At 45.9% G+C, this 27,820-nt stretch overlaps 4 protein-coding genes and 1 long non-coding RNA gene across 6 annotated transcripts; 3 read left to right on the top strand and 2 right to left on the bottom strand.

Annotated features, from left to right (window-relative positions):
* Positions 1-10,458: 10,458 nt before the first annotated feature.
* On the top strand, positions 10,459-11,228 carry LOC112900066. The gene is made up of 2 exons (XR_003230149.1): positions 10,459-10,715; positions 10,826-11,228. It is a non-coding gene; the product is annotated as an uncharacterized LOC112900066 (long non-coding RNA).
* Positions 11,229-12,829: 1,601 nt separating this feature from the next.
* LOC112900063 lies at positions 12,830-21,722 on the bottom strand. Of its 2 annotated transcripts, none has more exons than XM_025968791.1 (3): positions 21,587-21,722; positions 21,384-21,503; positions 12,830-13,995 (listed from the first exon to the last, which is right to left on the bottom strand). In XM_025968791.1, the coding sequence occupies exons 2-3, from the start codon at positions 21,445-21,447 to the stop codon at positions 12,986-12,988; spliced, it is 1,074 nt and encodes a 357-aa protein (XP_025824576.1). In that variant the 5' UTR covers positions 21,448-21,503; positions 21,587-21,722; the 3' UTR covers positions 12,830-12,985. The 2 variants fall into 2 exon arrangements, with proteins under 2 accessions (XP_025824576.1, XP_025824575.1); XM_025968790.1 differs by having other exon boundaries at positions 12,830-14,097.
* LOC112900064 (sec-independent protein translocase protein TATB, chloroplastic-like) lies at positions 17,011-19,911 on the top strand. Its single transcript, XM_025968792.1, has 6 exons — positions 17,011-17,248; positions 17,397-17,518; positions 18,390-18,449; positions 18,524-18,644; positions 19,245-19,364; positions 19,448-19,911. Exons 1-6 carry the CDS (start codon positions 17,080-17,082, stop codon positions 19,591-19,593), a joined length of 738 nt encoding a protein of 245 aa, XP_025824577.1. The 5' UTR covers positions 17,011-17,079; the 3' UTR covers positions 19,594-19,911.
* LOC112900065 lies at positions 20,044-21,815 on the top strand. The gene is made up of 3 exons (XM_025968793.1): positions 20,044-20,418; positions 20,806-21,016; positions 21,456-21,815. Exons 1-3 carry the CDS (start codon positions 20,223-20,225, stop codon positions 21,505-21,507), a joined length of 459 nt encoding a protein of 152 aa, XP_025824578.1. The 5' UTR covers positions 20,044-20,222; the 3' UTR covers positions 21,508-21,815.
* Positions 21,816-22,407: 592 nt separating this feature from the next.
* On the bottom strand, positions 22,408-27,581 carry LOC112900062 (transport inhibitor response 1-like protein Os04g0395600). The gene is made up of 5 exons (XM_025968789.1): positions 27,292-27,581; positions 25,462-26,359; positions 24,335-24,824; positions 23,435-24,254; positions 22,408-22,882 (listed from the first exon to the last, which is right to left on the bottom strand). Exons 2-4 carry the CDS (start codon positions 25,911-25,913, stop codon positions 23,475-23,477), a joined length of 1,722 nt encoding a protein of 573 aa, XP_025824574.1. The 5' UTR covers positions 25,914-26,359; positions 27,292-27,581; the 3' UTR covers positions 22,408-22,882; positions 23,435-23,474.
* Between the last annotated feature and the right edge of the window lie 239 nt (positions 27,582-27,820).

The raw sequence follows: 27,820 nt of genomic DNA on the forward strand, positions 1-27,820 counted from the left end.
ACATCATGTGGAAATCTCCAAGGCTGGAGATGTATGAAGAAGGCAAAGCTAATCAGGCAAGATATCTTGAGCTTGACTCAGCAAAAGAGGTCAGATGCAATGCCCTGCTACAGTCAGCTCGCTATTACAAGGCATCCGACGCTACCAGGACCACAATGTACAGGAGAGGTCATTCAACACTGGTGATTTAGTCCTCCGTCGCATCCAAGACGAGACTGGGCTTCACAAGCTCAACTCGAGGTGGGAAGGATCCTTCATCATCGCCAAAGTTACAAGACCAGAGTTGTATTGACTACTATACCCTGATGGCCAGGAGGTCCCAAACTCCTGGAATATTGAACTTTTACGGCGTTTCCATCCTTAGATAACTTGTATCCAAAGTTGTCAGCCGCAGTACAACATCTGTTATCAATAAAGAGTTGATCTAGTCTCCAAATGACTACTTTTGTTTTAGCTACATTGCAAGAACTCGAGGGCTGTGGCCACGAGTACTAACAATTCGCTAACCACGCTAAGTCTTCAAATATGCTCGAAGGCTACACCACGAGTACTTTTTTGCATGACTACTCCACAATGGCCCCACGGGTCACACCGCAGTGAGTATTTGCAAACATACCGACTACCTCATGTACTAGCCTACACAGTTCACTAGAACTAACAACCCAAGTCACTACGATACTATCGAAGAGGCTTCTACGCCTACAAAGTCTAGGATATCGCACGATGTGATTTCACCCTAGTTCATCTGCATCCATGATTGGATCTAATTATTGAGCGCACAACCATCGACTACCTCCAGAGGCATTGCCCTCTGGGTAGCTCTACATGGGCATTCCCAATACATTGTTCTAAGTCCTACGATTTTCGATCCCTACGAGTCAGCACCACGAACGCATCAACAGGCAAACAACTAAAAGCATCTTTACAAGATATGCATAGTCAAGACAGAGTGTTCCAATGTTTCTACATCCGGATCTACTCCTGATCTAAGCTATCGACTAGCTTCTGGGCCACTGCCTTCACCTCTTCAACAAGTTCTCTAAGCTTGTCTTCTATGCAGTTGGCAGACATTCCACTCGCCAGTGGCTCTAGGTTGGCTTTGGGCCAGTAGGACTTTACAAGTCCAAGGACATGCTCCACATAGATCCTGGTGGTTTCCGAGATGTAGCTGGTAATCTTTAGGGGAGTTTCGTGAAGTTGCTCCAACAACATCTTATCGCTCACCACCCCTTCTTCTGGTGGATCCACCATGTCGACCACTACTTGGGCAGCATTCTTGAGCACTTCAAGTTCTTTCTTTTTCAACTCCTACTCAGTGGCCATATCCTTGATTTGCATCATGCAGTCTATGAGTTGTAAATCTGCATCTTGGAGTGCCTTAATCAACTTCTCCGCGTCATCTGAATGACGGTACACAAGATTCTTCAAGTCAGTGACCTCGTCATTCTTATTTCTTATGATATTATTAAGTTATGCAAGCAAAGGAGACATCAAAGTACTTGTGCTAGTTAAGATACTACTTTCCATGTATGGCACACACGATAAAGTAATCGACAGAGATTTACCTTGGTGAGATTTTGCCTGCAGTCTATTCTTGTCTTTGAGATTTTCAATCTCCTTCGTCACCATCTAGACCTCTCGGGTGTGCTCCAGCTTCAAGGTATCTAGTTTGTACCTTACTTTAGCATTCTCTGCTGCTTGCATTTCAGCCTCTTGCTACCTGGACTGCAACTACTGGAGCTTATTCTTCACGACCCGCAATTTTTCAGACTTGTTGCGTGACCGATTGGCCATGGTCTGCTCGACATTGGGAAAAAGTTTGAGAAAGAAGACTACTCAACAAAAGCAAATGTGGAAAGTTCAAGGTACTAACCGTCGAGAATCGATACAAGTCCTTGAAAAATCTTGGAACTCCTGCATGCGCTCCGATATCAGCATCAGGTTGTCAATCAGCTCCAGCAGGATGTCACTTTCCCAACTCAGTGGCTGCATCAGGACTCCAACTATTGAACCACCTGCAGCGCCGTGCTCGACAGAAGCATGTTGCTGTTGCGGGCTCTCTGCCACGTTGTTACTTCATAAGTAGGCATGCAAGTAAAGAACTCGTATGAAAGGGTGATCAACTTAACTTACCCATAGGGTTTTCTGGGATCTCTTTTGCATTTTTTGGCTCTGCTTCAGCGACCGGCACATCCCTCACACTGGCATCTTTGGCTCTAGTGGGCGAGGGGACATGAGTCTTAGGTTGTACCAACGGCTCAACAACCGTCACGGTTGTTGGCGTTGCATCGACTACTTTCTCTGGCTCGGGGGCTGGGGCATCCGTGGCATTGCCAGGCTGCTCCAAGCCCAGAGCAGAGGACGGTCTGCATACAAGAACAACTTTACGAGTTGTTGCCAAATAGATGTGAACCTACAATCCACAAGGAAGAAGCATTCGGTTACTTACATCGCGGATTTTCTTATAGCCAGTTTTTTCTTCTTAAGTACTTTGGGCTCTGGAACAGTACCCAAAGCACTTGCTGACACTAGTTTGCCAGTCGAGGGCGGAGTCTGCCCCGGCGAGGCAACTGCGACGGTTACCATTGAACTCTGGCCAGCCGAGGGAGATTGTTCCCGCGTGGCCTCAGCAGTACCACTTGACGTGTCAACTGCAATGGTGGGCTCACTCTATCCCTTCGTAGTGTCATCCCCGACCTCCTCCTCAATCGTAACCTTAGCGTGCTTAGGGTTCGGGGAGCTGATAAACAGGAATCAAGAGGAAGGGTAGATTTCAACCTAAAGCGGTCAAAAGTACTCGGAATGCACTGGGAGGCACTCACCTGGATGTCCCAATATCACCTTCGCCTGGTGAGCCGCTGGCCTTGCTCTTCCGGGCGGCGGCTCTTGGTCCCCGAGGGTGGTCCTGCAAAAGATCGCCACGAAGAGAATTTGCACTCTCCTGGATGGTTTTCTTTCCCTTGCCCTACATCACTCGGCCAGTGGGCGACTGTCATCGCTATCTTGATCCTCCTCTATGCAAGTTGGGTTGATGTCAGTGCGAGAGATCGGCTTCTAGAACACCGACGACAGAAGATGGTGCGGACGTTCAATGTCCGGCATTGGTGGCATACTCCTATACACATTCACATCCTGCTGCGACAAGATTGAAAGACATGTTAGTACTATTCAATTTAAAAGCTTCAACAGAAGAATACAGATACTTATCCATACATGTTTTGGAGGCTCCTTGGAAGAGTACATCTTTGGAACATATGGCATGGTTTCAACGCCCAAGAGTACTCGGCTTACTCTTAGAATGGCATCAGATTTCCGAATGGGGTCTGCAGAAAATCGAGAAGGGTCTAAGACTCCAAGGCTGGGTCCCGGCAGGGTTTGCTCCACTCGGTTGTGATCTTAAGCGCCCCGGCGGTTCTTTCAAGTAGGAAAGGTTCATGTTTCCGATGTAGAACCACCTCTCCCTCCATCTTGACAAGCTAGTCACGAACTTGTAGGAGATGTATTTATTTTCCATCCCCTGCCTCAGCAGGAGGCTAGCACCTCCAACTTCATAAAGGTCTTTTTCACTAGGCTAAGCTCTAAGGTGGAAAACATAGCAAAAGAGATCGAAATGTGACTCTATTCCTAAGAAGACTTCACAAAACTGTACAAGATAGCAATATGGAGAATGGAGTTAGGATTCAGATGATGGAGTTAGATTCCATAGTAGAAAAGAAGACCACGGAAACAATTAGAGGTCGGCAGGGCCAACCCTCGCTCAACAAAGTATTGGAAAAGGACCAATTCATCGGCCCCCTCATACAGCCACTTATCCCAGTGGCAGCGCGCCACTGGATGATGGTTTTGTCTTGAAGAAGACCCTCGTCAACCAGCGCTTAAAGATCGGCTTCAGAGCACTTACTTGGTTTCCACCCGTCTCTTGCTGTGGTGACGACCTTATCCTTCTCTTTCCCCTTGGACGCCCCACACTCGTTGCTGGCCATCCTTGTGGTCACAAGATGCTTTACTTGCATGCACTCGGGGGCTGCAATGAGAGACGCGGCGGAGCAAGGTTCTTGGGGAGGATAAAGGATTGTGCGACTTCTTCTCACACTAAGAATGAACTAGATATAATTTTGGAAGTGGTAGCGGCCGCAAGACAGAGGAAGACGAAGGGGCGAGTAGTAAAAGGTATGAGTGAAAGGGTGAGTAAAATCCTAGGTCACCGCGCGGTTAAATAACCAGTGGCGGGCCCAAATTTACTGTGCGGAATGCGAAGAGTTTATATCGGGATAAGATTTATTTTGAGCGGTAATTTTGGAAAAATTTTGGAAGTTATTTGCTTAACCAATTTTTCAGAAATTCCATTCCCAAAAAAAGGGGTTTTTGAATCTCTGAACTAACTTACCCATTTTAACCATCAATTTAAATTTTTAATAGTTTACACAACCCATGCCATAATTCTTTGGATCCTTTTTCCAAACCTTAGAATTTGGACTCAAGACTCGAGGGCTACGGAACACGTGTCATCGACAGCTTATTTTTTAAATTTTTGAAAGATAAGGACAGAAGATTTAAGACTAATTTGACTCTCAGCCTGATTCTTTGATTCAACCTAAGGCTCGAGGGCTACTCCATATGGAGTGCGAGTTTCATCGCACCCTATATAAAAGAAGACTTGAAAACTATTCGAGGCATGAGCACCTCACAGTCTCGATGCAGCCAAGAAAATATTCGGAAGACACCTTCAAAACGAAGTTCGGAAGAACTCGAAGACGCCTTCAGAAGTACTCGGAAGTCTGCACTACTCGGTTATAAAGAGCTCGGAGGTTTGTCAGACCCGGAGCTACGGGACTGCACATATAGCGTACATATTTTAGGATAAGGGATAGGACATGACCCCACCCTATACCAGTTGTAACTACTTATATAGGAATAGGACTAATCTACTCAGGTAGGATTTCTAAGCTCTGTATTTAGCTAGCACTTCCATGTAACCCTATCCCCCAGACTATATAAGGGCGGGCAGGAACCCCCTCCAAACATCACATCGTCTAAGGCAATACAAACCACCGCACAGGAAATAGGGTATTACACTCTCGGCGGTCTGAATCTGTCTAAAGTTTCGTGTTCTTTACACCTTTGAATTCCTAATTTTGGCGACACCCTATTTACAATCTACCACCTTAGGGGTACCTCTCGGTGGGTTTGGAGGTTAAACACCGATAGGGTTGACCCTTGAAAGAAGCATTGTAACAACGGCAGGCGTAGTCCAACCATTGACGATCCGTGTGGATTCTCAATTATTTCCTTGACCTGAAAGGCGCGATAGTCCGTACTGAGCTTTTGAATCCCTTTTGTTAGAGTGAAAAACAGAAAAACGAAGTGGCCAAAGTTTCCTCATGAACGGGAGATCGTAACTCTTTTACCGAACTCTGCACATGACTGGTTACATGCATAAAGTTGCCATCGAAGAGCATTTTGATCGTGTAGTCATTTTGTGGTAATGCCAGGTCAAAGATTTTTTAACCATTGTTGTTGCTTCTTCTCTAACATAAGTTAGGCCCCGCTTGGCACATCTGGAGCTTTTAAGGTCCACCCCAGATTTGAAGTTTGTATGTTGAAATCAAGAGCCTTGAGGCACTATTTTTAGTCTATACTAGAAAGAAAATAACTCAATCAAACAACTCCGATGGACATTTTTGGAGCTAGGAATACCTAAGAATCTTGGAAATGAAGATGTGCCAAACGGAGCCTTAGGAGCTAGATACTTTATGTCGTCCTCACACGACTAGAAGGTGTTCCTGATCTGGAAGAGTTGCAAAGCGGATGCGATTAATCCTTCTTCCAAGTTGAAGATTGCGTTGCCTCAATTGGAGACTATATTTATGAAATAGTCTACACAATAATCTATACAAACTTCACAACTCCGTCTAGATGTGGAGGGCCAATTTGAAGCCCCCTACTCATCCTGTTTGATTTGGACCTGAATCACTGGTTAATGATGACTGTACAGTCGAACGAAGTGGCCTCACCCATTTGGCGAATACCAGGTGGAAATCACCCATTCTTATCCACACAAACCGTGTGTAGAAGTTTCAAAATCTTAAAACAGGTCACGTGTGGGGGAGATGGTATTTAGAACTATGCAAGATATTAAGATCAAACTCAAATTATTATAAAATATGAGATTGATAAACAACAACGATATGAACAACTGATAGCTTAGTGGTTGGGTACCCAGTTGTGGTGCAAGCTGATCCTAGGCAAAAGGCTTAGGGCATATTTTGGTTGGGCTTTCCAACCTGCTTTTACTTTTGCAAAAGCAAAAAATCAACCAAACAATTTAAATACTCTATGTGCTTTTGTCTAAAAGCAGCTTTTACCGTAGTACAAATATAAAAACACATTCCCCTTTCAGTGGCTTTTGGGGTAAAAAATTACCCACCTATATGAAAAAACCGGTTCGCTTCTATTCTCTCGCCCGTCCGACTCCCATCCCTATCCCACCCGCTCCTTCCACCCCACCCCGCCCACCGCCCCGTCCCCGATCCGTCGCCTCCCCGCCCCGCCCCGCCAGCCCCAGCGCGGCCCTGCTCCGCCCCGCCCAGGCACCACCCTGCCCCGGCGTCGCCCCGCCCCGCCCCGGCGTCGCCCCGCCGCCTCGACGCCACCCCGCCCCGTCCCGCCCCGGTCCGTCGCGGACCCACCCTGCCCAGCGCCGCCCCGCCAGCCCCGCACCGCCCCGCCTTGGCACCGCCCTGCCCCAGCGTCGCCGCCCCGCCCGGATGCTCTCTCCCAGCCTTGCTGTGCCCGCTCATCCGCTGAACACCGACACATCTTGGTTGCTTCTCCCTGAACAGAACAGACAATACAAGCAATATTATGATGCGATTATTGCATTTTATTGGTGCGGTGAAGATTCATTAGATTTTAGATATGTTAATGGACCATTAGTGCAAAGTTAATGTATGGATTGGCTGCTAATTATTATTTTAATTTCTTGTAAATGTATTGCATATCTATTTAAGATAAAAAAAATAAAAGAAATTTGACATATCCTTGTATTTAGTCAAAAAAATGGGATATTGTCAGTCTCGGGGGCACTTCAGACATCTTACCACTCACCCTAGAGAATCGACCGAAAATAATCAATATTGCCAAACACTAAGCTTATGTTGATATATATCATAATTTTATGAGCCATTTATCTTGTGTAATTGCTACAATTCTATTTATGTGGACCATATAGATGAAAAATTTAGAAAATTTAATTTTTTTTTTCCAAAATATATATTTACATGCAAAATAGTGAACATATTAAGTTTGTACGAGTATTTTGATATATAAACAGTACCACAAACCTTAAGGGATATTACAGGTATTTCACCCACAGTACACAGTTTTCCGCAACTTACAGCTGCTCTAACCATACGGTTTTCTGTTTTTTCTACAGCAGTTTTTTCACAACAGCTTTTCCATAGCCCACAGCTCACAATAGATTTTGCAAAAGCTACGGTCCAACCAAATACACCCTCAATTGGTCAGCTAGGAAGGCTGCCTTTGGTTACTGTCAGCCTCCACAACCTTTTCTTAATCTCTCAAGGAACCGTTGGGACGATCTATCCTTGGTTGGGGTTGAGTTTTTTTTAAAAAAAGGTAACTGTGTCAGATTTATATGTTACAAAGGAAAGAAAGTTCGATCTCAAAATTATTCCATATGTCCTTTCTTCATAGAATTCTTAAAACTTTGACACATATTTTATGAAGGTGATTTCCACCATTCTATCGAATGTGTGGTTTTCACTTGACATTTTTCCACTTTTGGTTTATCTGCTGCTTCTTTAGCTTTGGTTGCATTAGAAGTTCAAGTATGTTTCCAAGCTTCTTTTTGTGCCGTGTCAACTATGATCGTCTAAAAGCTCTAACAAAATGCATCTACCACATCAAGCGCGGATTTTTTTTCCCAATATGAAACACATACACAACAGGCTAGTTTATGGTTTTATCCTGTTTAGTTGGTAATTGGGGTCTTTACTAGTTCAAGTAATTTCCCTTTTCATTGTTGCGGACTAGAATGTTCTCAACTTTGTCACCATGCCCAAACAAAAAAAGTGGTTACCTTTGAAATTTCAGTGGAACATATGGTTTTTTATTGTTCTTGCAAAAATGTAGTCGTGCTATCAAAATACCTTTTCGTATACATCAGTATCTGCCACTTAATATATGTTTATTAGTTATTACTAAAAATAAGCATAGTATTAGTGCCAGAGTGCAACAGCCTACAACACATATTAACAGGTTGTTTGGATCTAGAGTTTTCAAAACTAGATTTATGAAACTAGTTTTAAAACCTAACTAACCTAAAACTATGTTTGACTATCCAAGAAAAAATTCATAAATTTAAATCAGTTTTTCTTTTTTTTCCCAACAATAAAATTATTAATTCTATGGAAAAATTCATAAATCTTGAAAAACTATAGTATCACAATGGCATTCTAATAAAATAACAACTTAGGATCCCTTTGGAATGCAGGATTCGTAAAACATAGGAATAGGAAAAACACATGATTGAAACGGATATGCAATTGAAATCCTATGGGAATCCAAAACATAGGAAATTTTCAAAACATGGGTTTGGATCCTACACAGGAAGAACACTGGATTACTAAGACATAAAGGAAAGAAAACATGAGGTTGAACTTCATGATTGTTTTCCTCCAAAACTCACATGGAAGAGTCCATTCCATAGTAATTTCCAAGGAATTCATAGGATTCAATCCTCTGTTCCAAAGGCTCCCAAAGGAAAATTTTCTATAGGATTTGAATCCTCCAAAATTCCCATACTTTTCTTCCATTCCAAAAGGGCCCTTAAACTTCATATGGCTAAAACACACTAAATTGTATTTTTTTAAAAAGATAAACCACCTCATTTTCTTTTTCTTTGGATGCTGTGCTTCCAACACACAAAATGAGATCACAATCAATTTTCCTTTCCAAGAATCTTTTAACTTTGTTGATTGCTCCCATGGCCCATATCTCACATCCAATTAGTGCCTCATAATCCAGCACACTTGCTGAATACCAATACAATTCCCAACAGCTTCAGTGGAGCTATCCAGGAATAGAAAAATAGAACCCGAAACTTCAAAACAAATCCAAGTTCCTACAACAGCATTTCAGAAAGAAAATAGGTACTAATCATAAAGGGTTTGAGATCCAGACCACCACTATATCTTTTGCATCATAATAGAAACTCCAGGGCTGAAATGGTGATAGCCATTGATTTTCGTCATTCCTGGTGAACATCGTAAGTATAGATGAACTAACACTCAGCAAAATTCTCAACCATTTCAATTCATTTATTTTAGGATTTAGTAGTTTCAAAGTTGTTCTCGCATGGTAGATTTATAAAACCAATCTTTATTATGTTAGCAAATTTTCAGAAGAAACATGGTCCACATTTTCTAAGCATGGAGGTAAAGTATTCAATTAAACCATGCATTCCCATCATCAAAAGTTTAAGTGATTCCCCTTCCAAAGACTTCGGTTTCTGTCTCCTTTCCTACTGCAGAAATAGGACACTCTCCATTATGGATTGACATACAGAAAAGTAGTGAATCTAGCAGAAAGTCATAAAAAAAAGTCAACTAACCCTTAGTAGGCTGATAAGGCCAAGATGCTCTTATAAAAGGAGGGAAAAGGTTGCAGAGAAGTGAGAAGTACGCGCTAACACCTGGATGGTCACAAATCTTCAGTAGCAAGAAGCCAAGAACAACACAAATGAAGCTTTGTCAGGAAGAATACAAATCAACATAATTGATACTTATTACCATGACACGTGAATTGCATTTCAGTGCGATCATCCATTAGCAAAGAAATTGATGCAATGATGTTTTTCTAATTCAAAGTAACTTTCTTGTGAGAGGTGATTCTTGTATGCTTAGACCTACCGTTCACCACCATGTGAGAGAACCTAACCCAGTATTATCAATAATGCAGGTCAAACTCAAATTGCAGGGAACAAATAACTTTAAAGGGTGGTGCATGACACTGACTCCTCGCAAAAGACTTAGTGACTCAGGGAGATGATTTCCCTTCCGGTGATACTATCCAAAGAGAATATGGAGATTTGCCTTGGATTGCGCGAATCGTTTGCATATATGGAGATGGAGGGTGGCTGTACCAGGAGGACCTTTTTGTTTTCTCATAATGGCAAATGCAGAAAGCCTACTGGTGTTATTCTACAACTGATTGCCCTTTCATCTCTTTCAAAAATGTGCAAGGCCTGAAGCCGAAACCTCGGTCGGCGCCGTAGATGAATATATTCCAGTACCAACGAATAATTGGTATCAGCAATTGGTGATCAGTATCTGGAAAGCTGTGGATGGGGTGAACCGATATGCATTGAGTCAGCATCGGTGGGGCGGTCCGGTTCATCCTATGTATTCCCTTTCCTGCTATAAATACCGAGCCATCAAAGTGGCTACCTTGCAGATCAGTTGTAGGACGAAGGAAGAAGAGGGGTCTTTCATGAGGGCCAGAGCCTGCCTCTGGTAGCCAAGGATGACTTGCCTACATGGCCTTGTTAGTTCCGGTTGAATAGCCGGTTCAGCTAGGTCTCTGGGCGGTCACCTTGGCTAGTCTGAGTGGCTTTTGCCTCTCATGGAAGGCCTCTTCTTCTCTGTTACTCATTATATATATTGCCAGGTGCTTCATTATGTTTGCTTTGTCAGGTATGGCAGTTCAATGGCGATTCTGAGTTTCTGATTCATACATAATGTAATGGGTAAATAATGTTAATACTACTATATTCAAATTTGCTGCTATGTATGCCTGATTGCAGATTGTTCAGAAATACATGTGTGGATTTAATTACTTGCAAAGCTATAGAATCTCCAAGTCTTGTAAATGAGCATTGATCAGCGGCTGTGGAGTAGACTGCAACGTACATGTGGACCTTAGGATTTGGAACTCTGTACGTGTGCCTCCTTTGTGTATAGCGAAAGCAGCTAACTATGACAGGGATTCAAGGAAACGAGGCCAATGCCTGCAAATCCCTGAACTGTGCTTTGGGGATGTGTTTGTCTTCCAAAGAGGAGACTCCATATATATTCGCTAGACAAATCCTAGCTAATAACTGATGGGGTTCTTGACTTGGATTGGACAGCTCCATGTCATGTTTTGCATCATATACTACAAAGTTATGTATATCCACACGTATATATATTATCTCCCAGTTTCAATTCGTTGTTCCTCTCAAATTGTGGCAGCAGGCATTCTCAGCCAGACGACATGGATAATAAGGATGGACGAATCTGATCCGCATGCACGTACACACGTAGTACTAGCTAAGAGCACGACACACTCTGATGAAGAAATGAAGAACAACACACACAAATCACATGGAAGTACAGCTAATAAACTCAACAGATTTACATGCCTGGAGCTACATTACACAAGGGCACAAGGGCATAGGACTGCGGCCACAAGGGCAGCTATAGCCTATAGGGTATTTGGTTTGATGAATGGAGTTATTCTGCTGGTACATCACCTTTACTCTGAGTCCTCACATTTTTGTTTTGTTTAGAGAATTGATGAATATAAGTTGATCAATCAACTCCCCATGTCTCATACAGACATGATTAACTTAAACCTGAGGGATATATATAGAGTCATCCCATCAAAGTTTTCATGGGAGCAGCTTACTATACCAGGATGAGCCGGTTCCTCAAACCATGAGTGGAATAAGAGAAGGAGGCGAGCAGGTAATAAGTGCGACACATTAACACTTAATTAAGAGTAAGTGTGATACGAACTTGGATGGCCTTGCCATTGCCACATATAAAAGCATATATAAGAACTTGGATGTGTAGGTGTTCTGATAACACATACTGAGAAATAAAGTGTCAGCAAATTAATCAGAACTTATTGCTAGCGGTGATAAGATACCCTCCTGTTTTGGAAGAACATGGTGGTAAAGCTCAGAATTGAATGCCCAATTCTGTTATAAAGATGCATATGGATAACACATTAGTAGTGGTAGTAGTATGCTAGTATTCATGAAACCTTAGGTTTTACGGTCATCTACTATGTGTAACATAAGCAAGTGATTTGTCATATATTTGGAAGGTTGACAGAACCCATCTCTCACTTAATGGGATGCATTTTCTTAAGGGAAGAACTTCTATCATTCTTGATGGTTTTGCATTGCCAATGGGGGACAAAGCAGTCACACAACACTGGAGTATGTCATAAAAAAGAGTCAATACACACGGTTAAAAAAGAAAGTCAATACACACGGTTAAAAAAGAAGTTATTAGCGGACGGGTGACCATATGCAAGGTTTACCATCCATGTGCAGAAAAGATGGTCAGCGCCTACATCTGCCTTAAAAATTATAAACCGTGCGTTTGAATGCATGAAAATCATCACTAGAGGTGGATGATTAGCCAAATCTTACTAGATTGTGTGCATGTAAAGATCGTGTGGTTATTATTTCAAGAACAGTTTGTATTACTTTTGATAATAGTTGAAGTGCCATAGAATCTGTCATAAGCGTTGATAGTCCGATCCATACACTTGACTAGATAATTTCAGACCTTTGTACGCGAAATTAAAATTGATAGCAAAAATTATAATACATATAGTTATGTTTAGTTAATTGCATATACCATATCACTTGCATCACGATATAATCATTCACCAATTGATCTCTACTTAACTAACAGTAACACAATGGCCTCGTACTATCAACTTGTGGTAATAAAGAATGCCAATTAATTAACAGAAAAAATGTAGCAGAATGATGGTTTTCATTTTCCAGCGAGTCATTGTGGTGACACCAAACTTTCTTGCGTTGTAATCGTGCAGATTATCGAAGAAGATGTGCGTGGAAATTACGACAACATCCATCACAATACTACATGGCTCCAACATGCATCTAATCTACACATTTTTAGCTAATAGGAGGACATGGCTACTGCTGGATGGCAATCACCTAGCATCACGCTACGGCTAGCAGATCGTAGCCCTGTGCCGGCCGAGTCCACCGGCGGGAGCAGAAGGGCAAGAAGCCGCGAAGCCTCCTCCAGCTCCCGCGGCGCATGGTGTCGCCGTACGCCGTCACCTCGCGCTCCAGCCGCTCCCGTGTCTCGGCGTCCGCGGCGAAGGCGTCGAGGGCGCTCAGGAGCACGGCGCGGGCGCGGTCGGGACACCCCAGGCGCAGCTCCGCCTTGGCGTACTTGGCGTGCACGGCTGGGTCGCGCGGGCACGCCGCCACGGCGCGCTCCCCGACGCCCCGCGCGCTCGCGGCGGTCCCGCGGCGGAGCTCGAAGTCGATGTAGTGGCACCAGAAGCCGCCCTCGTCCTGGCTTCGCGTTTCTTCCTCGTTCTGGCTCCCGCCGCCCTCGCGCTTCTTGCGATACCAGCAGTGCCAGCCCCCGAAGAGCTTCCTTATGCCGACGGCGTCGCTGCCGGCCTGCTCCTCCATGGAGATCCAGGCGCGGTAGATGGTGGGGTGGTGCACGTTGCTGCAGTCGAGCGCGTCGCGGAGGAGAGCACGCGCCTCCGCCAGGCCTCCGCCGCCGCCGCCGCCGCCCCGGAACGTCTCGAGCGCCAGCGTGCACCGGCGCACGGCGATGCTGCGGCCCGGGGTGGTGGCGTCCAGCAGCTCCCTGGCGCGCCGCCGCCGGTCGGCCTCGTCGTCCACCCGTTCGGTCGCCGCCATCGCTCGATCTCTCGGCGAGATCGAGCTCGCCGCGGATCGGCGCGCTCGGCTCTCGGCGGAGGGAGAGATGAGGGGGGAGACGCGGGTGCGCGCCGGGGCCCTGGCGCCCGCACGCGGCCATGGATTTAAAGAGGCAGACCCCCGTTCGGTTGCCACACCGCTCCGTCTCCGAATCAGTTCTGTTGCGGAAGCGCGTGCATGCCCGGCTGTTTGTTTCCTTGCAGATGTCAGATTCACGACCGCCCACTGTTCCGCGCAACTCGCGCCGTCGGAAGGATAACGTGCTACTACGTGGGATACCAGAAGAAAAGAGAATCCGTGACATGCCCAGTCAAATCCCAAACTCACTGTTAGTGACTGTGGTGGATCCCACACATTATAAATGCATCCTGCATCGATGGTATATATATGAGGAATTATGATTTTTCTCGATAACATAAGAAAATTTTCTATAAAAAAAAGGTGGTGCATCAGTTTGAATCTGTTCATTTGGCTTCGGGCAGCAGAATTAGCCTTCAAATTTTAGGAAGTAATTATGATGCGAAATTTTAAAAAAAGATAATATTTGGACTAAGTTACAAGTTGCAGCGGTGGGCCCAGAATTTGGGGTCTGGGTATTCAACATTTCCAAAGGATGAAGAAAAAAATTTTGACCGCCGCCATATGCTGCGCAGTCCCTAGAGCCGTAGACCGCCGGTCGGAAGCGGATAGGACATGGCCACGCAGGAAGAGGGAAGTGGAATTGGAATGGATGGGTCTAGGAACCTGGGGTCAGTGCTAGTGGGAGTCGCGCCTGAGCCGTCGTGGCTGGACCTAGAGGAGGGGAAGTGGGCCATTTGAGCCCAAAAGGCAATATGAGATTGGGAAGTCTGTTTTGTGACGTCAGATCATCTTCAAGAGACACCCTAAAGGCTATTCTAATTTGGGCTGGGCAAATTTAACCGAGAATCGAACTGAAAGGACTGAGAACCGGAACTGAGAAATTCGGATCATGTTCGGTTCCTATTTATCAGGAACCGAATTTACTCAGTTAATTCAGTTGGTTCTTGGTTAACGGAGAGAACCGAACAATGGAGCACCGGACAGTTAATTCAGTTAATAAACATTCAGCCCATTAACTCACTAAACCCAATAGAGCATCGGACCAACTGGGCACTGGCCACATGCCCAAACCCTAAGGGTGAACCCACACGGGCCACAACCCCTGCCCCTATCCCACCGTTCCCAGTCCCAGCCACCCCTATCTCTCCTACCGTCAGCATCCCGCCAAGAGCCAGCGCCATCCACCCCGCCGGCCGCCAGTCGCCGCCGCACGGTCGGCCATGCGGCCAGCGCCCCTGAGTCCGCGACCTCGACTGCCTCGTGCCCCTGCACGGTTACTGCGCAGCCGACCGATACAGGCGCCCACGGCCACTTCTCCTTCTCCCCTTCTCATCTTGTCCACAACGGATACATCAATTTGCGTCATCAAGTGTAAGTGCTACTCATCTATGAGACTACAACTGACTGTATTTTGTGAATGATATTATATCAATTTAGATGTGGGGATTTGCATGTGTCAGACCCGGGCCTACGGAACTGTGCACATAACCTACATCTTACAGGATAAGGGGTGGTATATGGCCCACGTCCTACACCAGTTGTAACTACAAGTAGCGTAGTAGAACTACTCATACAGTAGTAAAACTAGTCGGAGACAGTAGGAAACTACCCAAGAAGTACTCGGGTAGTATTTCAAGGCTCGTATCTTACTAGGACCTCCATATAACCTGTCCCCCCAGACTATATAAGGGTGGACAGGAACGCCCTCCAAATAGCAGATCACCCGATCACCACCTAAGGCAATACAAACCACACAGGACGTAGAGTATTACGCTCTCGGCGGTCCGAACCTGTCTAAACTTTGTGTTCCTTGCACCTTCGAGTTCCTGATCTCGGCGACACCCTACCTACAAACTCACCACTTCGAAGGTATCCCTCGGTGAGCGTGGCGGTAAAACACTGACGGATGTTGCTTCCTTGCCTAACTGTTGGTGATTATTAGCTTGTTTTCCTTTGAATTTGAGAGAACTATACATCTATGTGTTGAACTATTGTTTATGCTCCATTGTTGTTTGAATTATCCCTGTTGACTACATGCAAATTCAATTAAAATGCTCCAGAAATTTGCTATTGAATGGTCTATTTTTTGCATCCTAGAAAATTTTGGTTCCCTCATTTAAAACCTGAACCAAACCAAAACCAAAATTCATCGGTTCCTGCATCTGAAAAGAACCGATCGGTTCCTATTTCCCGGGAACCGAATTTTCAAAAGAACCGAGGAACCGAACCGTTCGGTTCGGTTAGAACCGAATGCCCAGGACTAGTAGTAACATCCTAAATCATCTCTCTCCCTTCTCAGATCTGAGAATAAAAATCTACACCCTATCCCAAATACTTGCCATTTTAGACCCGGATCTTAGATCTTCATCCTTCATATTCGTGGGTCATGTTTCCTAACATGTCAAGATTCAAACAATAGGATATCTGGTATAAGGGAACTGTCATGGGGACACGAGAATACAAGGATAAGTGATATTTAATTAGGATGACCCTCTACATAAGGATATAGAGAGACCAGTATTTAAGAATTCGTTTAGAGATGCTTTTATTTTCTATTTTTTTATACATATACATGTTATATACTATGTATATAATTTTTTTGCCAAAATTTTTTGAGTATTCAACTGAATGTCCATGAATACATATCAGGCCCGCCCCTATTATAAGAACTAGAGAGTACATACAGTATGATAGATTTCTAAAAAATATATTGGACTCTGGCTATATTTCATTGCCAGCACCTATAGAAAAGTGTCATAATTATTTTAGCAAGGGTGGTTTTTCTAACAAATAATCACTTTCTCAACCGTAATCGATAGTGAATACAACTTTTCTTTTCTTTTCCTGTGTGGTCAATAGCCACAAAGTCCGAGTATCCCTCGGCAAATTTTGCATAAATCTTTTACTTAGTTAACACGATAGATAAAATATTTACGATTGATCATTCAATGATAGAACATTCGCCGCTTTCGGTGTTATTTTTCTTAACGATTATGTTTCAATGTTATTTTCAAAATTGGCGATTTTTTTGGTGCTATAAAGTAATTTCCCCGCTATAAAAAGCCGGCCAAAGGCCAACCAGTACGCTGAAAACGGACCAGCTGCAGTTAGTCAGTGAGTGGTTGCACGTCAGCTTGACGGTTGGATCCGGAACGGACGTCTGGGATTCCACGAATCAGCTGGGCTAAGAGCACCCTGCCGGCTGCAGCTAAGCTAACGGAGAAAGCCGCCGCCAGCAATCCTATCTCCAACCTGTGAACCCCAACCAAATGACGCCGACGGCGAGCCTCCTCCTCCCGGCTCCCCCCTTTGTCTCCATCTCCGATGTGCGCCGCCTCCAGTTCCTCCCGCGCGGCCGCCGCCGGCCTCTCCTCTGCTGGAGCGGCGCGGAGTGGGGTTCTGTGCCTGTGCGGACCCAGATGCTGTCTTCTTTCGTCGGTAAGAGCAAGGGGGGAAACCCTACCTTTGAATGGATTGCTCTGGTTGTGGGGTTCTTTCGTTCTTTGCTGCTTCAAATCTTTCTCCCCTTCATTGCTCTTGTCGGAGCGCCGTGCCGATCTTATCTTTCTTTGGCGTGTAAATGTAGGGAGCAGAAGATCGAGCCGCAGAAGCGTTATCTGCGCTTCCCTGTTTGGAGTTGGAGCTCCCGAAGCACTGGTCATTGGAGTGGTCGCCTTGTTGGTGTTCGGCCCCAAGGGTCTAGCAGAGGTAAATCTGTGTATACGACTTTGCCAACTTTTTCCAGCTCTCAGCCCGTTAGTTCATTTCAGAGAATCACTTCATAGAATTATCGTAGAATCAGTGCTCTCCGAAAAACTGTTTGGCGGAGCTCCTAATGTAAGCATGCCATGCCGAGCTGTTTGCAGTTTCATCTTTTTCTTTTGAAAAATGTTTGCAGTTTCATCAGCAATTGGAATTGATGTGATTGTTAATCAACTTTTGGTTTTAGAGAATGCACTTGAGGTTAACCAAAATAATTTCCCCTCTAAAGATGTTTCTTTTGTTGGGTACAGTAAATTACTAATTTAACCTTATGCCTGATTTAACTTGATCTTGGCTGACAGTTTAAGGCATTAAGCTGTTAAGTTCCTCCTTGATCGGTAGCTTTAATCGTGGAACACTGTTGACTATGGAATTGTTAACATGACATACAAGCACCGTTTCATGTCTATATTTAGACCTTTGCTTTGTAATTCTTCACTGAATTCTCAGCATTATCATCATCTTTTTAGTGCTGGTAATTTCTTAAACTGTTGGGTGTACTGCCCTAAGTGGAATAATTTTAGGAAAAAGATATTGTGGCACATGTGTGCACACCTCAAGATCAATTTTAATACTCCTACTTGATAGCCAACAACAAAAGTCGAAATACATTCTGCTCTCTAACTTTTTCCACGTTTGGTTTTAAATGATTTTCTCTTTGCTTCTGTAGTTCAGTAGTTGAGAATAATGTGCATTTCAGCATATGTTCTCTACCAAACCTATGATGGCAAGCTAGCACTTTTAAAAAAGATATGTTCTGAATGCACTGCTAAGTGCTAACAAGGATCTTTGGTCTGATTTGCTAACTTGTTTGCAGGTAGCCAGGAATTTGGGGAAGACTTTACGTGCTTTCCAACCAACCATTAGAGAGTTACAGGTTGGTTCTTGATTTGTTGTTGCAATATGTTTGATGATCTTGTTACGTAATTTTATATGATTTTCTGCACTTAGGATGTATCAAGGGAGTTCAGAAGCACTCTTGAACGAGAAATTGGAATTGATGAGGTTCCCCCTTCCACGAATTATAGGCCCACAACCACGAATAACAACGAACAACCTGCTGCCGACCCAAGTTAGTTGATTTCCCTACATCTGAAGTTCTTTCAAATGGAATAATGCGCACTTTGTTAAAGAACTACTTTTATATAAACCACATTAGAGAATCATGCATGCAAGTCAAACACCACAGATACCCCTTGATGCATATTCAATGTTCCCACTTCCCATCTCTAGTAGTTGCTGGCAACCATTATTTGTTTCAGTTATGGTTCTTCCTTTCTCATTCCATTTTCTGAATACTGACCAACAATCAGAATTATGTGTTATTCACTAACAATAACCAGAAGCCATTTACATCTGGAAGATGATATCCAATAAACTACTCGACTGATTATCATTTTCCCTGATATTGGTCAAGTATGAATTCTTTCATGTGAGCTTAAGGCCCGTGGCCTTTGATTGTATCTCTCTTCTTTGTTTGGAAAACAAAATATATGTAGGCTCCTTGCTCTGAATTTTGTCAAGGAAAAATGTAGTTGAAACCGGCAAAATTTTGTCCTTCGCTCTCGCCATTAGCTCAGAACTCAGAAGATGGACTTGCACTAGTCTACTTAAAGTCATTGATTTCTCTATTGCTATGGCATTGGCTCATTGCTGTACATCCCGCATGCAGATGTTAAGCCTGAAACTGTACCTTATACTAGCGAGGAACTCATGAAAGTAACTGAAGAACAAATTGCTGCATCAGCGGCTGCTGCCTGGAATACTCAACCTGCCCCATCACAAGAGCAAGGTCTGACATTATAGTCTTGCAATCTTTTGAAGTGTATCACATTTTCTGTAACTGAAGGAAAGTCCGTGTTTGCCCAATTTCAGAAGCAGCACCCCCAACTCAAAGTACCAACACTGCTATATCAGGAGGTAATGATGGTCCTGCAGCTCCTGCTCCTGCAACCGAGTCTGGTCCAAGCGAAGCAAATCAGTCTGAGAAGGCGGAAAGCGAGCGAAGCAAATCAGTCTGAGAGGCGGAAAGCGAGCGATAAAGCCAGTGGATAGGAAGAGCAAATCAGGGTGAGGAGTTTTGCTCAGTTTTTTCCTGAGGCGGGGGAGAGTTGTATGAAATGCTTTCAGTGCTTAGGCTTATTCTGCTTATCTTGCGCTGCTGTAGTAGATGTTGAAGAAGGCTGTGTATATTTCCTAGTAGTGCGTCTCACGCTGCCACGGATGCTGCTTGTGCCGTCGTCGGCCTTGTAACATTTCTGAGCCTGTCGTAGCCACGAGAGTTTGTTGTATGGTGCAGTGATTTTAATCATGATTGAATGGAGAGGCGATTGATCCCATTCTCTGCGCATCAGGTTCAGAAAGTCGCTGCCCGTCAGTCCATGGGAGGTCTGTTATTGGCTGAAAGTTGAAGCCCATGAACTTGACAGGCAGCGATGCAATTGCACATGAGAAGAACAAGCTTTTTTATCTCTTCATTTCTCAATTTTCCGAGTCCAGTGCGGTGCAGGTGTTGTCGTGTTCCTTTTATCCCGTGGAGGAAAGCCAGGATGGCAAAATGGAGGAAAGGGCACATATCTGTTTGTTGCCAAAATGTGAGTTTCGGCGTATGGATAGGCACGAGCGGTGCCGAGGAAAATTCTAGCTAGGAATGACGCCGGATGGAGTCGTTGTTGATCCCAACACAAGCATCGAGAACCGGCCCTGTTTTCTTGTATTCTTCCTGCATCAGTCTGCCACAAACACAGAGAGTCCTCAGGAAAAAGAACGCATACAGAACCCAGAGAGAGAGAGAGAGAGAGAGAGAGAGAGCATGCAAGGCTCAAAGGAATCGTACTCGCCACAAGGCAAGATTGTGCTCCTTCTACGATCTCTTCGCACATGATTAAATTCGATTATTTGTTCTTGCCAACTGTTGTTGCTAGTACTATAATTTTTTGTTTTGAAAAGAGTACTGTACTTTTCAATTCGTCGTGAAATCAGCAAGAGCTGATGGCTCATCCAGCAGGGTTTCGATCATTCAGATTCCTCGGCTCGCTCCATGTCATTCCCAGCCCTCCCCTGCTTCAGATGATGGACATTTTTAACTCCCTGAGTTCTTCCTTTGCTATTTGGACCCAAACAGGCCCCTTTCTCTGATGAAACTTAGCCTTCTCTGTTCGTTCCACAGAGGCCAAGGTGATCGTTTCTTACTTGATTCCCATTCTCATTTGTCTCCGTTATTTTTTTTTCAGTGCACGACTACTTGTACCCGCACGCGCAGCCAGGGCTGTATCCTCCGCCGCCGCCGCCGGCGAACCAGCATCGGGGCTACCAGCAGTACCAGGGCTACTTTGGCGGAGCGGAGCACCCCAGCCACCCCTGGTCGGAGCAGCCGGCTGCGTCCGATGGGGGGCCTTTCCACTACCAGGACGACGCCGACTGCATCACCTTCCTCAGAGGCTGGTGCGTTGATTCCGCTACTCTTTTAAGTTCTCCATCCATGCGTCGATGCATATGTGCGCCATGCCATGCTCATCTTGTTCTTCTCGATTCCGTCCACGCTCGCGGATACAGTGTTCCCTGAACATGCATGCCATTGCTTGGAGACTTTTTTTTTCTTTGTATAGACTTAGTTAAAGTTAGGGAACATGGTTTCTTTCAGTCCACGATGAATTATGTATTGTTACTATTAATTATTTGATATTATAGATGTTAATTTTTCTTTGTATGAACTTAGTTGAAGTTCCGGAAAATGATTTGGGATAAAATTAAGAACCACCTATATTTTGAAACGGAGTGAACAATAGGTTCGTGGTAGCTGCTCTCTTACTTGTACTTGTTGCATGAACTTGGGCTGCATATGTGCCGTGTCGTCTGATCAACGTCTGATGCATGCTTGCAGCCTGGCCGGGCTGTGCTGCTGCTGGTTGCTGGAGCAGTGCTGCTGCCTCTGATGATACGGAAAGGGAGATCGATCAGTTGGAGAGAGAGAGAGAGAGAGAGAGAGAGAGAGAGAGAGGGCAAAAGACATACCAGATGGAGGGTGCCTGTACGGCTAATCCGCATACCGATCGTCGAAGAAGCAGGCGACGGTTAGTTCATGCTGAGATGTTTGCAGCCGTGTCTGTATGCGCGCGCGCGCGCGCCAAATAAGCTGTGGTCGCCGTCGTCGAGCCCGAGCGGATCGAGGCGGCTGATGATGATTCTGCATCCACGTTGCGTTACGCCGGCCATGTAAAAGTAAAACCAAGGCTCTTGCTCTTCTTGCATTGCCAGTATGCCATCATTGGTGTCTCATTGTGCAACTCGGAAGGTCCCCCATTTTTTTCCCGACGGAGCGGGGACAGATTGAGACGCGACGGCGACGACGACGGCATGCCACCGCCGGTGCGGCCAGTGCGCGCGTGCGGTGCGAGACATGGGCGGGTGGGGAGCCCCAGCGAGGCAGCGCCCTGACCCACGTCCCTGCACCCGGGTGCCGAGCTCCTTGCAGTGTCAAAGACTGTACGCCAGCTAGGCAGCGGACATGTGGGGGCACTGCGCCGGGGCTTCCCACTCGCCCATGTCTCGCACGGAGCCTCCCGTCGCGCACCGTCGTAGCCGGCGGCGGGCACGCGCGCCGCCGTCGCGTCCCAGTCCGTCCACACGCACGTACGCTCGGCCGCGGAGCAGCAGAGTGGGGGGGCAAGCGTGCGCCGCTCTCCCTCTTTCCTTCCGGTAAGGCAGTCGCAAACCCGGCCGTCCCGTGCGTGGCCGTGGTGAGATATCATGCCTTATCTAGACTCGGCTTTTACGTTTGTCATGGCCGTCAAGGCACCACCAACATTTCGAAACCACACAATGATGGAACCGGATTGTAGGCGATAAACCGCAAATTATTCCACGCACTGCATTCACAGGAGCAACTAAACAAGCCATCGCCCCCGGAATGTCCCGACAATTCAAGTCTACGAAACAAAACACTACAGCAGCGCCGGCAGCAGCAGCGCTGGCAACACAATCCGCTGTGCTAATGTCAGAAGCAAACGGTACACTACAGATTACAGGAGGCGCGAAAGGTAGGAAAGAGAAAAGTTGGTCAGGTCCGGTCCTCTCCAAGGCACAGGATTATGTGATGAAGGGCCTCAGTGACCATCTCCATCTGACCGGGCACTGAAAGTTGGGGTGGGGGGCGGTGGTACAGAGGATGATGATGGATCCCGGCCATGTTGCTCCAAGATAAGGGTGCACGCCAGTGTGGCTTTTCCTGACCCTGCAAAAGGGGGGGATTGGTTCAGGAACTTACCACTGCTGCCGCGGCCCCCGGGCATGCCGGATTCCACCGACCATCTGTAAAAGCAATCAAGGAGTGGGAAAACAGGGTTAGACACATCAGGTTCTGCTGCTCCCCATGGCTACCGGAATCTTGAATGATATGTACGTTGACCGAAATTATGAGCAGCTGCAATCAATCTACTGAGGAAGGAACAAAAAGGGAATGCTACAGATTTGGCACCAGAAAGGTGGTTCAAACATCACATTCAAGCACTATCCAGTTTGGTTCAAGTACTATCCAGTTCCATCTTTTCAGAAACCAGACTTGGTTAATTAATGCCCATCGCAGAAGCTTCTGATGCAGCATTTGAGATCTGGATTATTATGGCATCTGACCTTAAGGAAACAGGTAAACTCAGTTGCTACTGAATGGAACATTCATGCTGACATAATGAGCAACGAGAGCCTACAGACACTAGTCCGCATGTTGTGGAGCATACCATATGCATTTAAAACATGCAGTGCTCAACAGAGCTACTAGTACTTAGTGAGCTAGGCAGCAGACAGAAACTGACAAGCAGATTGCACATTTCATATAAAAGAAGCTAGATAGGGAAGAAGGGTCACCTTTTAGGGTGAGAAGATACCAAGCTACTCGCAGCTAGCTCTATAGGATTTTAACAAAATTTGGTGCATCATCCCGCGCTCCAGCAGTTGTGCGGTAAACATATAACTTATCCACTCTAGAGAGGTCACCATGGTTTCCCTCCATCTCACTGCTTCCATCTAGTTCATTCATGATCTCCACATTGAGCATCGGCATCTTCGACGCAAGGACTTGGCACCCCTTTAATGTTACATTGCATGATGACATCCAAAGGGATCGCATTGTCTCATACTTGGCAACATTCCCCAAGAGTGCAACATCACCAAAAGGACTGTCTCTAATTTCAAGCTTCCTTAGATTCTTGCATCCGTTCATCACATGCATCATCCCCTTGTCACTATCTCCAGCAAATGCTATAGAAAGCATCTCAAGGTGTTTTGCATATTTTCCAATATACATGAAAACCTTATCAGTGAGAAGACCTGATATTGACAGTCGTCTTAGCCCCTTGCACTCACGAACAATTGCACCAAAGCCTTCATCTAACGGCTGATTTGTTATGGCATCCGGCTTCTTTGGCTCAAGGATACAGAGTCTAAATCTTATGAAATTTGGGCAGTTCTTGGCTATGGTAATTAGTGCATCATTGGTCATCTGGTGACAGAAATACAGCAAAGAGCTCAGTTTTGGGCAGCCTGATGATATTGCAACAAGTCCCTCTTCTGTCACAGCAGAAAAACCAGCAACATAAAAATCTGATGGGAAAACCCTGAGTTCTTGTAGATCTTTGCAACTGGAGGCCACCACTTGCAAACCCTTATCTGAGATGCAATCCAGTACCTGTGGAGGCTCAAAATCATTACTCGTTCTCTTATAACATATAAAAATGATATGCCCAAAGCAAAGAGAAGGGAACTCACCCAAAGACGCTGGAGTTTCACACAGCGGCGGAGCATTTTAGTCAGATCAGAATAATCCAGTGTGGGAGTATAGCTCAAGTTTAGGCCTGTTAGGTGATGGCATAGGGGATAGATAAAAGGAACACATATAGGAGAAGCATCCCAAAATCCTGACAAACTCCTCAGCATTTTGCATTTCTCCAGTGCACTAGTCAGCCTCAAGTAGGATTCAGACTCATCTGTCAAATTACCAGTCCCCAAGTCTTCCAAATTTGGGGTGCGTACTAGTATCTTGGAGAGTGTATCTACTGATACAGAACGATTCAACCTCAAACTGCGTAGGTTCGGAGACCTAGCAACAAGTCTCTCTAGTGCGCCAGAATTCACCTCCCCTTTGATGCACGCAAAATTCAAGGAGACAAGCGAAGTGCAGGAATCAGGGAAGCAGGAGAGCCACCTGGGCCCATGGTCCTCCACGTCATTTTCCTGCAAATCTAACTCCCTCAAGAGCCTAGACATGAGATAGAAGGAAGAAAACAAAGTCAGCACATTAACTACTAAATACCAATATAACAAGAAAAACTTTATGTATTCAGTTAAAACCAATCAACTACTACTGATAGTAGTAATGATGATAATTCGTTGAATAAAGAATTTGCATCTAGCCCAAGAAAACAGTTGCGTGCAGCATAGCCACATCACACCTAGTTAACACTATACACTATGCCAATACTTCATTTATTCATCAAGCCGAATAACAATTATACGTCATCCACTGACAAAATGCTAAACATCTAAAGAGCAGATACAAGAATAGAACAATCAAACACCACTTGAATTAACTGGTTCAACATAGTTCAGCTCATTCAGGAGAACAGTAGTATTCTATGATTTGTGAATATGAAGCAGACAAACATATGACATGAACAGTTGTACCCTAAATGAAAATACACTTGGAAGATAGGCTCCAAAAAAACCAACTAATGGCACATAAGCCAATGCATTAAGACTAATAAAATGCCAAAGCAGTTCCACTTGGGCACCATTGTCAAATCAGGAAATCAGGAAATAAAAAAAATGATGCACTTGATGAACAGGCATGGAAGGCTCAAAATACTGTATTTGATGAACGGGAACAGAAAGCTCACTTGCAGTGACTCGCAATAGCAGCTAGCCCATCGGTGCTGAACCCCTCGCAGCTGATAAGGGCGAGGGCCTTGAATCTTGGGAATGACCGAGCTAGCAGCTCAAGGTTCTCATCTGACACAACCATCCGCTTCATCCGCAGCTCCTCAAGACCCACACAGCTCCTTGCCGCCGCCTCAATCCATGGCCCCGCATAGCCACCCCAATCAGGCGGCACAAGGTTGAAGTCCGCAAAGTGCGGCTTCCCCTTCACTGTCAGCGCCCTTACATTGGGGAACCGCAGCACCACGCGCTCGGGGCGCACCGCGTAGCAGTTCCCCACAAACACAGAACGCCGGCTCAGCCTCTCAACCTCATACCACACCTTGCACACGAGCGAGACCGTGTTCCTGTCACTGTGCGATGGCAGGAAGCTGAATATGTGCTCCACGACCTCCTCAGGGAAGTAGGTCATGGCGCCCTCCCCTAGGAGCAACTTGTTACCAGGGCAGGAACTGGATCTGATCTCCTCCAGCCTCCAGGTTATCCAAGCATGACCAAGAAGTCAACAACAACAGAGCGGGAATGTGATCCGCTCCCTTCGAGCTTCCGGGTTATTCAACACAGAACATGCTATCAGCAACAACTAAAAGTCCTCTGAGCACATCACCTCATGCTAGATTTCTTGAACAGACATCAAACAGGAAGTAATGACAGTCAAACAGTGGAAAGCAATGTCATTCACTCAGGTCAACTGAGCAAAGGAAACCGGTGGCTTTTAGACCTGCAGGCTGTGCTCCTACCGACAGTTGCCGCATCCGTTACCCATACCCGATTTGGACATGGGAGGCCCGAACTACACGAAATGAGCCGGAGATGGCGACCACCCTCCTCTCAGCCCCTGATCCATCCCACCGAAACCTGCAAAAAAATTAGCAGCTCCTCAGCTCCTGCAGCCTCAACGTGAAATACACTTGAAAAGCTTTTTGCTACATGATTAAGATTAACTCCTTTCCCTTCCTTGCTTGCATTCATATTTTTTTGTCAGATTTTATTCAACAAAGACGGTGCCACATTGTTATTGGAGGTAAAATATGATATTTTAGCACTAGAGCACTGAGAACACGCCATCCAACATTTGATGTTTAAGAACGTTGGTAGACTAAAGAATGCATTAGCACGTAAAACAGATAACATATCTTCTCAGTTTGACCAAATCATTAAACTTTAGTCTGGAACAAAAATTCTCTAAAATCTCAAACTCCATCCGTTCCATGTCAAACTTTAGCATACAAACTTCAAAAGGATACAACAACTAAAAGGCATTTTATTTGCTTGGTTAGCATCTAAGATGGCAGCCGCCTTCGAGCAAACTATAGATTTAACTATTTAAGTGACTTGTAATCTATTATAAGATACGACAAACGACTACGAATTTGAAGAGAGAGAAAAAAGGCATGAAGTGTGATGGCACTATGGCAATGACTAGTGACTTAGTGAGCGCGTCTCCAACCGAGTCCTCAGCCGAGCCCCTACTCTTATTTCGAGGGCCGAAAACAAAAAACGAAAAAAAAACGTCTCCAACCGAGCCCCCATCCGAGTCCCCATCCGAGGCCTGCCACTGATCCGCATCCTCATCCAGAGCCCCGAGGCCCTAGATGCAGGAGCTCCTGCCCGAGCTCTCATCCTACGCGCGGCGTGGCCCGGAAGTCTCCGAATCGCTGCTGCTTCCGCCGCCGGCCGCATCCCGCGGAATCGAGAGGAGAGAGAGAGAGAGAGAGACGGGAGAGGGGGAGGGGGAGGGAGAGGGAGAGGGAGGGAGAAAGAGGGGGGGAGGGGGAGAGAGCGCGCACCTAGCAGATCAAGCGCCGACGGGGGTGAGCCGCGGCGGAGGCCCGGCCTCGGGAGCGGCGGCGTCCTGCGCTTGCCCCCGCGCCAATGGGGGCCCGCCCTTACCCCCGCGCCGGAGGAGAGCGGCCGCGCCCCCAGCCTCCGCGCCGGCGCGGAGCTGCGGCGGCCCGTCCGCCCCTGGCCCCCGCACCTGCACGGGCCTGCTGCGCAGGGAGGGAGCGGCGATTGGGAGAGAGCGGAGAGGTAGCAGCGACTGCGAGAGAGCGGAGAGGGGGAGAGAGAGCAGGAAGAGGGGAGAAATAGAGAGCGAGCGGTGATTGAGAGAGAGAGAGAGAGAGAGAGAGAGAGAGAGGGGCAGAGGCACAGGCAGGCAGGTGCGGGGGACGACGGAAAGCAAAGCAAAAGCAATGGTCCTGTCACGTCCGGCGCCTGTTGGTAGTGATGTGCAACGCAATAGTGGCATGTACTGTATGATGTATGTATACGGAGACGGTACGAATGGTCTATTCCACTCCTACTCCCCCGGCGTAT

Source organism: Panicum hallii, chromosome 7 (assembly GCF_002211085.1).
Source record: "Panicum hallii strain FIL2 chromosome 7, PHallii_v3.1, whole genome shotgun sequence".
NCBI classification, from domain to species: Eukaryota; Viridiplantae; Streptophyta; class Magnoliopsida; order Poales; family Poaceae; genus Panicum; species Panicum hallii.

Bases quoted from the DNA above. Each gene is read 5' to 3' on its own strand.
- LOC112900062 (XM_025968789.1), bottom strand. From the start codon at position 25,913: ATGACCTACTTCCCTGAGGAGGTCGTGGAGCACATATTCAGCTTCCTG. The intron at 24,825-25,461 runs GTGAGCTTTCTG...TCTCATGTCTAG, and splicing joins GCTATTGCGAGTCACTGCAA to GCTCTTGAGGGAGTTAGATT. The intron at 24,255-24,334 runs GTGAGTTCCCTT...GAGCCTCCACAG, and splicing joins TGAAACTCCAGCGTCTTTGG to GTACTGGATTGCATCTCAGA.
- LOC112900065 (XM_025968793.1), top strand. From the start codon at position 20,223: ATGACGCCGGATGGAGTCGTTGTTGATCCCAACACAAGCATCGAGAAC. The intron at 20,419-20,805 runs GCAAGATTGTGC...TTTTTTTTTCAG, and splicing joins GGAATCGTACTCGCCACAAG to TGCACGACTACTTGTACCCG. The intron at 21,017-21,455 runs GTGCGTTGATTC...GCATGCTTGCAG, and splicing joins ATCACCTTCCTCAGAGGCTG to CCTGGCCGGGCTGTGCTGCT.
- LOC112900063 (XM_025968790.1), bottom strand. From the start codon at position 21,447: ATGCATCAGACGTTGATCAGACGACACGGCACATATGCAGCCCAAGTT. The intron at 14,098-21,383 runs GTAAGAGAGCAG...CCATCGATGCAG, and splicing joins AGTTCATGCAACAAGTACAA to GATGCATTTATAATGTGTGG.
- LOC112900064 (XM_025968792.1), top strand. From the start codon at position 17,080: ATGACGCCGACGGCGAGCCTCCTCCTCCCGGCTCCCCCCTTTGTCTCC. The intron at 17,519-18,389 runs GTAAATCTGTGT...ACTTGTTTGCAG, and splicing joins GCCCCAAGGGTCTAGCAGAG to GTAGCCAGGAATTTGGGGAA. The intron at 18,450-18,523 runs GTTGGTTCTTGA...TTCTGCACTTAG, and splicing joins CAACCATTAGAGAGTTACAG to GATGTATCAAGGGAGTTCAG.